This window comes from Macrobrachium rosenbergii, chromosome 52, assembly GCF_040412425.1.
Source record: "Macrobrachium rosenbergii isolate ZJJX-2024 chromosome 52, ASM4041242v1, whole genome shotgun sequence".
Classification (NCBI taxonomy): domain Eukaryota; kingdom Metazoa; phylum Arthropoda; class Malacostraca; order Decapoda; family Palaemonidae; genus Macrobrachium; species Macrobrachium rosenbergii.
Genome location: NC_089792.1, coordinates 14,897,660 through 14,914,234, shown reverse-complemented (window position 1 = coordinate 14,914,234; position 16,575 = coordinate 14,897,660). Strand labels below are relative to the sequence as shown.

The following is a 16,575-nucleotide window of genomic DNA, read 5'->3' as shown; positions in this document are numbered from 1 at the left end:
AAGAAAAGAAGACTAAGCTGACATTCACTGAAATGAGAGGTAGAAAGAAATATGTAGATGAGTTAGGTAAAGGAGAGGCAGTAACGATGATGAAGGCCAGACTAAAGATGCCAGAACTAAAGCGTGACTTTAAAAGAAAAATGAGAACATTAGCTCTGAACTACGTGGGCAGAAGAATAAAAAGAGCTTATATCTCAGTGAAAAGTCTTTAGGGAATGAATATACAAAACTTTAAGGCGAGGAAACTAGAAACTCCAGCTAAGGAAGTAGCAAGAACTTTAATAAAATAAAATAGTAGAGTCACAAATATATATATATATATATATATATATATATATATATATATATATATATATATATATATATATAATAAAAATGAAGTGATATCAGAGTAGATTATAGCTAAAGAGGAAGGACTCTACCCACTGTTGAGAGATGTGGGGGGATTCGATGAACCGTGAACCAGAACCAGTATCACCTCGTGCACGTCTGCTAAGGGAATCAGGAACTATCAGATTGCTTGATTCATTGGCTATTTCTTTCCGTCCATCGTGTTGTTAATCTTTGTTCTTTTCAATCCTTATTCTTCTCGTTCCTTCGAGTTAGACCCACTTCTTTCCCATCCTTTCATTATTTTTTCTCTGTCAGATTTCGCCTGAAATGTGTAATCAGGTTGCCAGTTTGTATGTGATACCAGTTTAGCACAAATAAATGAGCTTCTTGTAACTGTAAAGATACAGATATGAACCTTGGTTATACATATTTGGCCCCAATTCTCATGTGAATTTGACCGAGGAGAAGGAGGCAAAGAAGATGCTTGAGAGCAGACTATCAGTCATTATAATAAGAATGATAGATATATCAGTTACTTATGGAGGTCTTGATTTTCTTTTGTTAATTCCGTTACTGGTTTGACCACCTCTTATATCTAACATTGCAGTAACCGTTCACCAAACACATAGAGAACAATTAGTACTTTTGATATATTAATTTTTCAGTCAAATCGCTTAAGAGAAAGAAAATTTAATGCCTTGTATCATTCATGAGTTGTCTTCTGTTGCTGAATTCTTGAAATATTGACTCATGCTTATGAGAGACATGAACATCAGAATATTTTAGTCACAAAATTATAAATATCGTACATGAATGGAAGTACGCGATACAAAACAAAATGGCTGCAATAAACTTTCAACATTGGAAATTTTAGTTACATCTAGTTCTGCTTGATATCTATGACAGTCAGATGTAAACAAATAGGGCGAAAAACTTGTCAGTAATACCGAAGGTTGTTAGTTCGTAGTAGGAAGTGAAATTGGTAAAACTCACGTACAATGGCATCGTCTGGTGGCGGTCCTAAGGTACCCAACTATATTTTAGCGGAGAAAATAGGCTCTGGTAGTTATGCGGATGTTTACAAAGCCTATAGAAAAGGAACAGTCCGAGAAGTGGTCGCTGTGAAGTGTGTTCTGAAATCCAACTTGTCCAAATCTGCCCTTGACAACCTCATTTCGGAAATTGGTATCTTGAAAAGACTTAAGCATGACCATATTGTGGAAATGAAAGACTTTGTGTGGGATGATAAATATATTTATATCATAATGGAGTACTGCAGTGGTGGCGATTTGTCGCACTTTGTCAGGTCGCGACAGAGACTGCCAGAGGCTGTTTGCCAGAGGTTTCTCCAGCAGCTCGCAGCAGCACTCAAATACATGAGAGAAGAAAACGTCAGCCACTTAGATCTGAAACCATCAAATATATTTCTGAAATCACGTCGTACACCCATCCTTAAAATTGGTGATTTTGGTCTTGCTCAGCTGATGCCTGAAGATGATACCAACAGTACTATTAAGGGCAGCCCACTTTACATGGCACCTGAGATTGTTTTAAAGCGGCAGTACGATGCCAAGGTTGACCTTTGGTCTGTTGGTGTCATTCTTTATGAGTGTCTCTTTGGAAAAGCTCCGTATTCATCAAAGACAATGGAAGAACTGATAGAAAAGATAAAGAAAGAGAAGCCTATCGAAGTTCCATATGGAACTAATATATCACTGGAATGCAGAGATCTGTTGCAGAGGTGTCTGGAAAGGGATGTAGAGAAGAGAATTGATTTTGATGCATTTTTCAAGCATTCTTTTGTTGATCTTGACCACAAGCCAGGACCAGACAGCATTGCCAAAGCTACTGAACTTCTGACAACTGCAGTTAATCATGACACATGTCAAGAACATGAACAGGCTTTCAGGTATTTGCCATTTTTCTCATTCCATTTTAGAAGTCACTAGGAAACTAATAAATGTTAAAATTTATTCATAGCCTACAGACTGATCTTGAAGTGCATTGCAGGCTATGCTATTGTATTAGGTTAGGTAATCCTAAGCTGGGCTGTTTAGCCTGTTTAAAATTATGCAATGCAGTGGCTTTATTTACTTGACCATAGCCTAATGCAATTTCAGAATTCCTTAGGTAGGCTGTGAGAGTTGCATCAGTCTCCCATGGCATGCACATGAAAAAACAGCATAAACATTTTAACCAGCATATTTACAATCTACATAAAAATTGAGGTAGGCTGTTGACTACAAATGTCATGGCACAGATTATGCTATAGGCTAGGTATGTATTTTTAAGGTCTAAAAAGTTCACATTACATGTGATTTCAATTTATTCAAGGTGATAATTAGTATTGCCTAGCGAATATACCATTTGCTGCTCACTGAACATCTTAATGTACTTTAATTTGATGTTGTGTAAGATAACATTTACTTCCATTAAGGTTGTCAAAAGAGTATAAAACAGGTTATCATATCTGAGGTAATTCATATTGCTTTTTGTATTATGTACTTGGCTGTATTCTTTACTTCTTGCTGTATTTTTCACTTCTTGCAGAATAATGGAAATCCCCACTTTTCTGCTAGACAAACTTAAAAACTTGAATATACAGTACAGTTGGGTTATTAGGTCCTCTATTTGAATTTGCATAACTATAAAGCTATTTTGTTCTTGGTTTTTAACCATAAGCAGACGTTATAAAATATATTCTGTATAATTAGAGTAAGAACAGCAATTCTATCCATACTGCCAATTGCCGATTAAATTACTAGTCCTATATAAGTGGTGATTTAGTGTTAAAAATAATTAACACTGTCTAAGACATCCCAAATAATTAACACTGTCTAAAACATCCCACGGCTATGTCATCAGTGAGTTAAGTGCCATCTAAGTGATCATGGTGTGAGAGAAATCATATGGGTTTCTGGTACATAATAGTGATCACTGCCTTAACAGTATTAGCTACATTTGTTTTTGTCACAAATGCCTAACTTAGGCCATCCCTTGCAGTTTGCCAAGCCTTCCTTGACTGTGGTCCCATACTTGGGTACCGTACTGTACCATATACAGCAAAAGTGAAGGAAAATGTGAAATGGTATTATGTTGATCAAAAGAATATAGGTAGTCTTTGGATTATCAGGTTATTGAAAATTATGGTTATGGTTGTTCAAATACAGGCTTTTACCTAATTATATGAAGGTTGTGATTGTAATATCAATTGTGATGATATCTGGAGTTTTAATATGATTTGTTAAAAACTTTTACTTAGTGACTCTACCCAGTCTTGCTTTTAGCAAACTCATTCCAAAGGTAAAATAATTTAGTTAAAGGGATACATACTTTCCCCCTTATATTGATTACCTTTAGAAACAACTGGCTGAATCATTGGAGCTCAGTAATAAGGTAGTTAAAGGTGGCAGGTAAGTGAGGGGTGGGGTATCACCCCCTCACTGTCAGTAACACATCACTTTTTTTTTTGCCATATAATCAAGATGTCTCTATTACTGCACTGGTCATAGAATTCAGTTTGGGTTTTGAAGCTTTTGTGTTTATTTATTTTTGTTGTGCTGTTGTTTTCAACATGCCACTGATACTTCATCAATGAGTAATTCTTTGGTCCTTTTAGTTATGAGTTTTCTTTTTATAGTTCCTTATGTCAGGGATACTTGAACAAACATTTGCATTCTTTTGTGTTTCTCTGGCTACAACAACTATACTTTACAAGTCTAAAAGTCGTCACTCTTAGCTGTATACAAGTGTTCATACACAGTATTAAGCCTGTCCCTACAATAAGACTTTGTCCATGTAGCCTATACTTGAAAACCATTGTCATATAAGGCAATCTCATAATTTCTTCTGCTGGTGGTTATTGTTGTGTTAAGTTCTCCAGAGGAGCACTATGGGATGCCATTTGTCTTCTTGCTCCCTCCTTCTTTCTTGGTTACTGGTAGTGTTGCCACATTTCCACACCACTGACTACCACATTCGCCAAAATTTGTATTCACTCAATCATGGGTAAAATCTAACATATATAAAACAATACATGCTTTCCTTTAATGTCTAAAGATGATTTCCCTTAAACATAGCCTAAAAACTTAAATATTTATTATTATGTGGGTCTCTTGACTTATAGCATTAAATGATAATGAGAATATTATGTAGATCTGAACATTATATGCATTTACAATATCACTTTGCAAAGAATTTCCCTTATCAAGTTAATCACAATCACTTTTTACATTTATTAAAACAATTTGAAATAGATTTAAGTTACCCTAATTAGCCTACATGGAAACCTAAAGCTGCTGTCACTCTGTTATAATCATCTGGATTATGTGTCAATCAAGGCATCACCCCTTGATCAACTTCTGCTGCTTCATAATTTGGCAAACAACCACTCTTTGATGGTTTTTTACTCAGTCATTATTATATACTGTATATATATATACAGTATATGAATATGCAAATGACTGAGAATATAGGTAATGAATCACATAATATAAGAAAAAATATATCTGATCACAATAAACCCATAAAAAGTGTGGAAATTTTTTCCACACTTGGTGTGGCAGATCATAAAATGAAGACGCCACGTCTGCACCCAATCATCTTGTTCATGAAAACTTCCACACCGGAGGCCACATTTCTATGTTTTGGCAACACTGGTTGCCAGGGTGTTGGAAGCTTTCTCCAGATTATCCTTGTGGAATTTTTGTGAACATTCCATCCTCTTGCTGGAGGGCTGCTGTCTTTGATCCTTTTTTGGGACTGAAGCTGTGGCGGAGGCTGCTGGTTAGCCTGGGGAGTTTGGGAATGGCCTTCAGCATGACTTCTAGGGAGGTTCAGTTGCTTTTCATCATGCTGGCTGTTCTTTGGACCATCCAAGATAATCCATGGTCTGGTACAGTCTGGTACAGTCTAATTACAGACTGTTAGAACTGATTCCTGCTTTGGAGAATGATGAGATGTTAGGAGAGGATTGTTATGGAAGGGCAGAAGTGCATGTGTGCATTGTCTACCCTCTATTTTGGTCTTCTTGGCTGTTTGAAGGACCGACACTCTCCTGAACTTTCCTCTGCTCTGACTGGTGCTAGGGAAGTGTTCAGATTGTAGGGGGTTCTTCCAGTCCTCATCTTTCTTCAAGGCAGTGATAGTGGAAACATGTTCTTAAGTTTTCCTTCATGGTTGGACAGTCCCCTGCAAGCACTGATTATTCTGTTCCACAGTTTCTGGTAGATGCTGAGTTTTCTCTGGCCGGGCTTAAGGCAGACCATGAGTTCACCCTTCCCTTGCATCCTGGTTTCAGTGGACTCTGGTTTGCTTTGGCTGTTGTCCCTCCAGAATTCACCATTGCAGCAGGGAAGATGGTAACACTTGTTTCCATCTTTCTCCTTCCTTCCTTCGTTCTTGAATTCTGTTCACCTGTCCTTTCCATCATCTCTCTTGGCCTTTAGGCTGCTAAGATGGAGAGGATTGGGAGTCTCTCCAATAGGTAGTCCCCCAGGATTTTAGTAAAATGTATCCTTTTCCTGCAGGAGCAATACCAGCCATGCTTCCTGCAGGGACCAATTTCACAGAGATGTAAATGTTTAGGTTAATCAGCATTCCTCATTCCTGTCCTCCATTTGCAAAGAACTTCTTTGTGACTGATACCATCCTTGATTTCCATCACAGGAATGGTCCATGCTTGATATGGTCAGTTCTATGATTGGTTCTAATTACTTTCTCCTCTGTCATACCCCAGATACCATGGGAGTGATGAATCTGGCCTCAAGACCACACTTCTAGTTTTTTCTGCTTTGTTTCTGTTATAATCCTGTGACCCTCCAGGCTGGTTATATCCCAATAATAACTTCATTTGCTGTGAGCCTTGTGCAGGCATACAGGCATATTTTGTCATTACATCCTTTGATAATATCTAGATAATATTCCCTTTAAGTGGTTTGCATATCATCCTCATCTATGGTTACTATGTGTTCACATGCACAACCTATATCACAGTTCCACTGTCTCTTTTGATAGATTTCATTTCATGATGTTTTATCATGGAATTGGTTCCCTTGTACATTACCAATCATGCCTGATCAGTTGCTAGCTTTTGGTAGCATGTGCTGACATGTACAGACCCTTCCTGCAAGGGAAGGGAGCCTGGAACACTCCGTCTTGCATTCTTCACCTCTCCCACTCTCCCAGTCCCAGACTGATGGAAGTGCTGGAAGACAGTCATCCATATAGGAGATGGAGAGGTTTTGAAACAGACATTGCTCTTCTTTGAAGAATAACAACTATCACTACAACCATTTGCAAAAGCAGCTGACCAGGGTGGAGTGGACATATCCTGTCCTCTTGGAAGAGGAGGACTGACCCTATCTCTTCTTGTCTTGCTCAGACATCATTGGAGGTGTGAAATGAATAATTTCATATAAGTAACTTACCAAGTAATTATATAGCTATAGTTTCTAACTTGCACAGCAGCTTAAATTTTAAAATTCCCAGTAGTGCTTCTATTGTTTTTGCGTAGGTGACTAGCCTTGTCCACTTTCAGGGAAGAATAGGTAATGACTGAACTTCAGTTGTATGAGCAGCTTGATTTTGGATTTTTGTTGACGGATGGTTGTATTTGATCTCCATTTTAGTGAAGTACTGTATTCATATTTTTGGTAGTATTCGTGCTATTTATAGATAGTTCAGGATTGTTTGGACCTGTTTTTTCACTGATTAAGACATTTATTCACAGACTATGTCTGACTTTCATGCATCTAGTATTCGTTTTTGCAGCAAGGGCTGCAAGACTAGACTAATGAAAGCCTCTTACGATTCACATACCATCTGTAGTAATTGTAGGGGACAGCTTTGCACAATTTATTTGACTTGTGGTGAATGCAGGGACTGGGATTAGGGAAAATGGAAGGTATTGAAAGCTCATTTAGATAAGGTTGAGAGAGACAGGAAAAGAGAGGCGACTTGTAGAGCTGAAGCCAGGAATTTAGCTAGCATAGAATCTACTCCTAAATTGGGTGTAGCCAATTTGCCTGTTTTGTCTTCTCCTGTAACTGCCCTTTCTCCCATAACCAGTCCTCCGACTATTCCACCGACTCCTTTTCTTGGTTCCCATGCTTCCGATCCCAATCCCATTGCCAGCCTTGAACCAGAAATTGATCTCATTTTCTTCAAATTAGGAACATCCATTAAGGTCCTCATGGACCAAGTGAAAAAGGTGCAAGTGCAGTGGATTCCAGTCCGGACAAGAGGTGACGGTGGCGCTTTCTTGAACCGTTGAAGAGGCTCATAGCAGTTGCAGATCCATCTCCGCTCCCATGTATGCAGTCCCAGCCTTCATGTAGCTAATGGGACTGTCCGGAGTGCTTTTCTCCCGAGCTCCCAATTGAAGAGCACCAGTATTTGCATGGCTATCAGTTCCTGAAGCGCCCATTGCAGCCCCGTTGTTCATGGAATGACCATCTGCTTCTCCCAAGTGCCCAGCAGTTCCCGAGCACCCAGCTATTCCTGAGTGCCCAGCGCCAGTTTCTGAATGCTGGGTGCTATCTCCCATTTGCTCGGCACTGGCTGCCAAGTGCCTGGTGCCACCTCTTCAATTGTCTGCTTCGGTTTCTCCCGCTCCCATGGTGCAAGACCCTTCGCTGGCACCCATTCAGCACCAACTCAGTGACATTCTGGGCCTTTTACAGAAGGTGCCTGCAGTAGAAAGGACCCTGCGGACTTGGCTCCTACTCTGATTTCGTTGGATGATGAAGTTCTCGACCAGGAACCTTCTCCCACAGCTTAATCAGCTCTCCTCAGATGTTTCTTGGTCTCCTTTCCATCTTTCTTCACTTCCAGCCCTGCCCCAACTTCTCCTGCTTCTACATTTATGATTAGGAACCAGCCTGATGAGAGTTCCAGGGTTCCCAGGATGGTTCTTTCCTTCTTGTCCAGGAAAGCCTTGAATGAGATCGGGAGGTGGCTTTCAGAAAGAGGGAGCAAGGCAAGGCTGTCTTCTGCTCTCCTCCCTCTCAACTTTCACGTAGGAGACACCTCTCTTACACCACCAGAGAAGCTCCTTCTTTGGGAGTAGCTGCCTCCTCCCAGGGGAACTTCTCTGGCCTCACTGATTCATCGCACAGAACGGCTTTTGTGTCGCTGAAGATCTTGTTCTTGTCGACGGAGCTTGACCATCTAGTGAGGAATGTTTTTAAAGTGTTTGAAGTGCTAAGCTTTTTAGATTGGACCATAGGAACACTCGCAAAGAAGATTGAAGACTGTGGCGATCTTGCAGGGGACTTGTCTTCAGACTGGCTGGGTGACCTTTCTTGCACGGACAAAGCCATTAGGGACGGGTTCTGGAATAGGCTGCTTTGTTTTCTCTGGGGGTGCTGCAGAAGAGGGAACTTTGGTGTTCATTCACCACCAAAGGAGTCACTACCACCCAGAAATCTGCATTCCTTTTTTCACTGTTGGATCGCCATTATCTTTTTCCTTGGGCCACAGTACAGGAGATAGCCTCAACCTCCAGAAAAGTCACCCAAGATCTCCTGGTTCAGTCAGCCAAACATCCCAAGGAGTCAACCTCGTTTGGCACCAAGACGGTCTCTCTCCAACAGCAGTCCTTTTGTGGCAGTAAAGCAAGATTCCAGTCCAGGCCTCGTTCAAACTTGCGCTCGGTCAGACCAGTTAAAAAGACCTTTGCCAAACCCTCCACTCGAAAGTGAAAATCCAGTCCTCCGTGTACCAGTGAGAGCCAGACTTCTCTATTTTTGGGAGAAATGGGAGGTCAGAGGCATAGAACTATGGGTTTTGAAGGTTCTAAGAGAGGGCTACTCCATTCTGTTCAGGGAGAAGCCTCATTTAGTGTCGACGCCCATCACATTGACAGCCTTCTCAGTGGGTTCAGAGAGGTATTTGGCCCTTTCAGAAGAGGTCTCTTCCGCTCTCAGGAAGAGAACTGCAGAGGTGGTCGAGGATGTCAGCACAGAGGGTTTTTACAACCGTCTGTTTGTGGTCCCCAAGTCATCGGGGGGTTGGAGACCTGTCCTCGACGCCAGTGCCTTGAATTTCATCATTCAGAAGACGAGATTCAAGATGGAAATGAACCAATCAGTCCTATCTTCCATTCACCAGGTCGATTGGATGGTAACCATCGATATGCAGGATGCATACTTCCATGTCCCCATTCATCCGGACTCCGGGAAGTACCTCAGGTTCGTATTCTAGGTCAGAGTCTCTCAGTTTCGAGCTCAGTGCTTTGGCCTCTCTTCAGCTCACATGGGCATCAGTGTCTCTCTGTATCTAGACGTTGGCTTTTTCACTCTCCATCAAGGGGAAAAGTGCACGGAGGACCTACGGAAGACCCTCCCCCTCACCCAGGAGCTGACTCCGACTGAAGTGATTCTCTATTTGGGGATGACGATTGACTCTGAGTTCTTGTGCTTTTCCATCCCCCAAAAGAGTCGAGTTGTGCCTTCAGACAGTTAGAAGTTTTCTCACTCTCATCCTGTTCAACCAAGAGGTGGATGAGTCTCTTAGGAACCCTCACGTCCATTGAGAAGTTCGTCAGTCGAGGAAGACTCCACATGAGGGTACTGCAATTCTTCCTAAAGGCCAGCTAGAACAGGAAAATGCATCCTTACTCATTCATATTTCCAATTACCCTGAAATCAAGAAGGACCTGCAGTGGTGGCTATCAAAAAGAAGGCTTTTAGAAGGAAAATCACTCCTTCCTTTGAGCCCCAGCCTAGCCTTGTACTCAGATGCATCAGATCTGGGTTGGGGTGCTCTTCTGGAAGACATGGAAGTTTCTGGGATTTGGTTGAGAAGAGAGGAAATTTCACACCAACATGGGAATTTAAGACAATACATTTAGGCCTTCAACCATTTGCAAAAGCGACTATCAACAAGACAGTAGCGGTCCACTCGGACTGCACCACCGCTCTGTCTTACATCAAGAATCAGGGAGGCACTCACTCCACCCTTTGCAAAGCAACGAAGGACCTCCTTTGGGTGAAAAAGAATCAGGTCAAGATAGTCACAAGGTTCATTCAGGGCAAGTTGAATGTTCTAGCAGACGAGCTAAGTAGTCACAGACATGTCCTTCCCATGGAGTGGACTCTAAACTCACTGGGTATGCACCGACCTGTGGAAACTGTTTGGAAAATTGTCTGTAGACCTGTTTGCAATGTCAAGGAACCACTGCCTCCCGATGTTTTGTTCTCCAGCCCCGGACCCTCTGTCATGGGTGACGGATGCCATGCTCCAGGATTGGTCAAACTTGGACCTGTATGCCTTCCTGTCATTCACCATGGTCAGGGAAGTTTTAAACAAGTTTTTAATCTATTGCAATACATTGATGACTCCTGCCACAGAGACCAAGTCTTCTCAGACAGCTGCGCGTTCCGACGATTCCACCAAGGGCTATCCTCTCTTGTTCTGACAGGCTTCAGACTGTCAGAGACTCTAAATCAGAGCGAAGGGCTTTTCAAGAACTGCTGCAGAGGTGATTGCAAAGTGTAGACGTCAGTCTTCTTGCAGGGTCTACCAGGCCAAGTGGGCTATATTCCGCAGCTGGTGTAGAAGACATAATGTCTCTTCTTCTCAAACCACTGTCATGTAAACTGCAGATTTTCTGCTACTTTTGAGGACTTTTAGAGGTTTGTCTTCTTCTACTATCAAGGGATACTTAGCCATGCTGGGCTCTGCTTTTAGACACAGAGGCCTGGATCTGTTGTCTAATTAGGATATTAGTGATTTAATTAAGTCCTTTGACACGGTTAAGCAGAGGAAGACAGACTTGGTTGCCTGGAACCTGGACGTAGTACTTAAGTGGCTTTTGGGCCCTCCTTTTGAGCCCCTTCGCTCCATTTCTTTCAGAGATTTAATGAGGAAAACTTTTTTCTTATTGCTTTGGCTGTGGTCAAAAGAGTCAGCGAGCTGCCGGCCATACATAAGAGAGTTGGATTCTCGCAAGGGGATGCGGTCTGCCCATTCACTCTTGGTTTTCTGGCTAAGAACGAGACTCCTTCCAAGCCCTGGCCCAGTTCTTTCATCATCAAGAATTTGACGGAGATTCTTGGCCCAGAAGAAGAAGAGAGAGTTCTTTGCCCTGTAAGGGCATTTAGGTTACCTGAATAGGACCTCTGGTGCTCTGTAAAAAATCCTTCCCGACCACTTTCCAAGAATGCATTGTCTGTCATTCTTTTTGAGAGACATTATCTCCGAGTCATATTTGAGAATTCTGGAGGACTTTTTACCTGTTTTTAAAGTTAAAGCCCACGAGATTAGGGCCGTTGCTACCTCATTGGCTTTTAAACGCAACTTGTTGATCTCTGCAATTCTATTGGAAGTGTAGAGTAAATCAATATTTGCAACACATTATTTACATGGCGTTGAGACAGTGTACAAAAACTGCAGTACCCTGGGTTTGCCGTTGTCAGTGGCTGGCATGGTGTTGGGAGGAATCATAAGAATTATTCCTCCTACTCTCTGTCTCTTCGCCTTGATCTAGGTTGTCGGGTTTTGGGGAGCCTGGGGGTACTGTGTACTTGGAGTACCCACCAGTTTTTAGTGGATGGGTAGTGGTTTTTATTTTATGTGTAGGTGACAGCATTGTCTGGTTTTGCTTATTGTGGTACACCCAGGGCAAGGGCACTTTATCGATGCTTTGCTAGCCATCGGAATACTTCTTCGCTGCAAAGCTCCCACTTGGAGAGGCGCTCCACAGCTATACCTCCACGCCACTACATGTTAAGATGAGCACCAACCAGAGGCAGTATCTACTTGCAGTAGCTCTCTTACCAGGTAAGATTACAACAAGCATTTTACAAGGCTTGCTACCTTTCTATTTCAAATTCATTACCATTACTGAATGTTTTGAGTAGAATATGTCCATGTATCCCACCTCCTGTCAATATGGGATTCAGCTATATAAGTACTTGGTAAGCTTCTCATATGAAAATGTTATTTTCATGATAAAATTAAGTTTCATATACAGTATACTTACCAAGTAATTATAGAATCGGAGCCCTCTCTCCTCCCCTCTCATGAACATAGAACACGACCAAATTGAGCTCTTCAGCTGTGTTGTACCTATTCTTCCCTGAAAGTGGGCGGGGCTAGTCACGTACACTAAAACAATAGAAGTTCTACTGCGAATTTCGAAATTTAAGCTGCCACGTGAGTTAGAAACTATAACTGTATACAGGCAGTCGCTGGGTTGTGATGGGTCCGGCTAACGACGCTTTTCAAATATATTCATCAGAAATTATTTCCCGGTTTATGACGCATGTTCCGGGGTTACGACGCCCCTCCGACGGAAGAAATATGTCTACAAAACTGCAGAATAATAAAAATTTGGAGATTTTTTTTATGAAAAACTCAATAAAAATGCAGTTTACATCGTTTTCAATACGGCCAAAGCATTAAAAGTAAGGTTTTCTCAGGATTTTTTACCGTTTTCGACAATTTTTTGGCTTACGACGATTTTTGGCTTACGACGCGGTGTAGGAATGGAATACCCATCGTAAACGGGGGACTGCCTGTAATTACTTGGTAAGTATACTGTATATGAAACTTAATTTTATTGTGAAAATAACATTTTACATTTCATAGCACTGCTGATAATGGAGGAACAAGTCCACAGTTTTGTATGGGCACAAATAAATTTAAATTTAAACTAAACATAGCACATTTGGGAATCTGTTTTATTCCTCTTTTCATACTGAAAAGTGGAATCAAACAGATTCCCAAAAGCTCTCTTGTCTGTTTAGATTTATTTTTAAATATATTTGTACCCATACATAACTGTGGATTTGTTTCGCCATTTCGAGACTCATGCTACTAGCGTAGCAGCTATCCATCCTCAAAGGAGTTACTCTCATGGTCCCTAGAGGGGCTCCAGAAGACAGACCAACCAATTTCAAAGAATTCTCTTTTAGTTGGTCTTGGCCAGTATAGTGCACATTGACACTGATAGAGCATAGGACTTCAAGACAAGAGGACTCTTTCTCTTGTCTACAGCGGCTGCCTAGGTTCAATTCCTATTCTTAACCTGCAGATGTGGCAACAGTGCACTGCACACGGCCATTATTGTGTCAACCATGCACTCTTTACCAGACTTATCCACTCATTATTCTTTGTCAGGTCTAAGCAAGATAATTATTCACCCAAATCCCATGCTTTTTTGTCAGGGAAAGTGGGTGGGTTTGAGGACTCACAGCAGCTACCAAAAATAGGTTTTTCTTATGTTAAAACCTATTTTTTTAACTACTGATAATTCCAGTTACCTAGAAGTAGCCCAATATGTCTATGAATGTACCTACACAGCCTGACCAGCATTACTGTTTTCCAAGCTCAGTACCATCATGGACCACGAAGCACCCACTCCTGTGCAAGTTACTGTCTGGATCATCCGCAATTCAAGACCATGCAGGACATCCTTGGTCTGTTATCATCCAGCCAAGGAGAGGTAGTGTTCATAACTGTTCACCTAGGCCAGGCAGCAGTTTGAGGCTCTTTATTTCTGTTGCTAGTCAAGGACAGAACAGGGCTGACCACCACCCTTGGTCTCCATTTTTTCTCCAATCGCCACTTGGTGCCTGAGAAGAAAGGAGGAACTTCCTTCTCTCTCTCTCTCTCTCTCTCTCTCTCTCTCTCTCTCTCTCTCTCTCTCTCTCTCTCTCTCTCTCTCTCTCTCTCTCTGTATGTGTGGCCATTTTTCTTTGTATGGTATGCAATTACTGCCTGATACTTTGCCCACTTTCCCTCAGGATATATTTTTTCCAGTCATTCTTAGTAAAAAAGTTGAAATTTCTATTTCCTATTACTGTATTCCTTTTTTTTTCTGAGCTGTTTGAAGAGAAAATATGCCAACAAAATGAAAGGACAGGCAGAAGGGTAATTCCAGTATCCAGCATAAGGAATAAGAAGTTATTTTGGAGTTTTATTTTCAAAATCCAACCAGGATCCTTGTTGTGGTATTACTTACAGGTAATAATGATAGTAATCGTGTTGAGTTAGGAAGACAGAGTCATTATCTTTTGTATACTCTTTCAGGTTTTATAGTGAAGCTCTTCAGTATCTTGTACCTGCCCTCCATGTGGAACCAGATGCTTCAAAGAGAAGCGTTTTAAGACGTAAAATCAATGAGTATTTGAATCGTACTGAAGAGCTGAAGAAGATAGTAGATAATAATAGTGAAGCTGTTAAGAATGCCAGAATTCCAAAGTTACAGAAGCTGGACTCTGCTCCATCCGCAGCAGCATCATCTGCAGAGTACAGAGGCAACAGGGATGAACTTCTCAAGTTAACAGCAACAACACCTCAGATCAGGACTGCAATGGAAATTGCAGCATCAGGTGAGTTATATGCCCATGAAGGAAGTTATGCCACAGCTTTAGAGAAGTACACTTTGGCTCTAGGAAAACTTCTTGAGTTATTACAAAATGAACCAAAAGGTCGTAGAAAAGAATTACTGGCTGAAGAAGTAAATAGGTGGATGACTCAGGCAGAATGTTTGAAAGAACTAGTCAATGGTGGATCATCTCCAAAACATACTGCTGAAACCGAGAATGTTCCAGAAGCAGACTTAGAAAAAAATTGCTGCATTCAGTAGATCAAATGTAGAATAGGTTACATTGTAAAGTTTTCATTTGTCTTTTACCTTGTACTGCCTTGTACTGCTTTTAAGATATTTTTTGTCTTTTCTTCAATGTGCAGCCGTCTTATTGAAAATATTGTATCTGTGATACAAAGTATATTTTTGTACATAACCACAAAAGTTGAATTTTCAGGAAAGCAATGCTGATGGTGCACTTCTGTGTAGTCAGTAGCCTCGTTATTATTGTTTTTCAAAAGTTGAGTACAAGAGGTAATAGCATGTTTTCAAGATAAAAGTGGCCTTTGCAAAATATTGTTATGTTTAAGACTTATAGATTGCATAATTGATCTGTGAAAATATCATAGTGAATATGATTTATTTTTAGTTAATATAAATCTCTCTCTCTCAGTCTCTCATACATGTACTACTGTATAAAAATATTTTAGCAGTGGTTCATTTGCTCAGCCTGCTGCATTAGTAATGTGTAGTTCATGAAGGAAATAAATTTGCTAGTTTTTATCAGTTTAATTTTGATTAAAGGTGTACAGTTCATAGATAATCAGATCTTGAATTTCTTAGTGTAAGTATGATTGAGTATGATATACAGTGGACCCCCACCTATTTGCAGTTCTGGATTCAAAGCTTCACCTATTCGAGGATTTCTCTGTGGAACATACGGTATACACACATTATTCATGGAAAATTTGCCTATTCGTGGTATTTTTTATAGAGAAATATTCACAAATCACTGTACAGTATTTTCATATTTTCATGACTAAATGCACTTTTTGTGATAAAACTATTAAAATATTCAAGTATAAGCATTTTTAGAGGGTTTTTTGGTGTTTGAGCTATCAAAATAGGCAGTTATAAGCGCTTTTAGAGGGGTTTTAATTTTTCGCGGATTTCAGCTATTTGCAGGGGCTAGTAGTACGCATCCCTTGCAAATATCGGTGGTCAACTGTAATGTTATAAAAGAATTTTTCGTCATATCCAGAGAACTTGTTGAGGACAGTTTTTCTGTCAAGATATATTTCTCATAAGCTTATCTAAAGTCCAAGAGTACTGTATAACCTTTAGTTTTTCATCAACTTTAGCGTAAGGAATACAGAAGTTTTGTGTCATCACAAACCTATTGCTTTACAGCAGCCCTATGTGCTTCCTTGTAAAGTTTTAGGCATTCTGTAGAAGAGGAAAAAAATCCTCTAGTCCCACTTAGTAGTCCATGCATCCAGTCTCCATCAGCCCTTTTGATGGCAAACTGAGTGACTCTTTGTGTCTGATTGTTTTGTAAACAGTTAGTGCTAAAATTTTCATTTTTTTTTTTTTTTTTTTTTTTTTACATTCCCCATCCTATAAATACTGCATGCATTGTCAGCCCAACCTCATCAGTTTGCATGTGCAGTACCTGATCCTGTGGTCAGCAAAACCCTGGCCACACATATGAAAGAACCCTAACTAGTCCAGGTGTTCCTTCAGGCAGCACTTCTGTTGGTAATTGTGAAAGATAAGTTAGTTTCTCATGTGAATGCCAAACAATCAGCAATTTACTTCCTTTGTTCCTGAAGATTGTTAATTTTGGGGGTCTTGTTGTCATTGTAATTTTTTTTTGCTCTATAAATATTTCTGAATGGATTTCAATATTTATTCTGTTTTGAATT

General features: G+C 40.5%; 1 protein-coding gene across 1 annotated transcript; it reads left to right on the top strand.

Annotated features, from left to right (window-relative positions):
- The first annotated feature begins 1,235 nt into the window (after positions 1-1,235).
- On the top strand, positions 1,236-15,713 carry Aduk (Another Drosophila Unc-51-like kinase). Its single transcript, XM_067095896.1, has 2 exons — positions 1,236-2,242; positions 14,371-15,713. Exons 1-2 carry the CDS (start codon positions 1,332-1,334, stop codon positions 14,927-14,929), a joined length of 1,470 nt encoding a protein of 489 aa, XP_066951997.1. The 5' UTR covers positions 1,236-1,331; the 3' UTR covers positions 14,930-15,713.
- The last annotated feature ends 862 nt before the right edge of the window (positions 15,714-16,575 follow it).

Coding starts and splice junctions, on each gene's coding strand:
- Aduk (XM_067095896.1), top strand. CDS start 1,332: ATGGCATCGTCTGGTGGCGGTCCTAAGGTACCCAACTATATTTTAGCG. Junction 2,243..14,370: donor GAACATGAACAGGCTTTCAG/GTATTTGCCATT, acceptor ATACTCTTTCAG/GTTTTATAGTGAAGCTCTTC.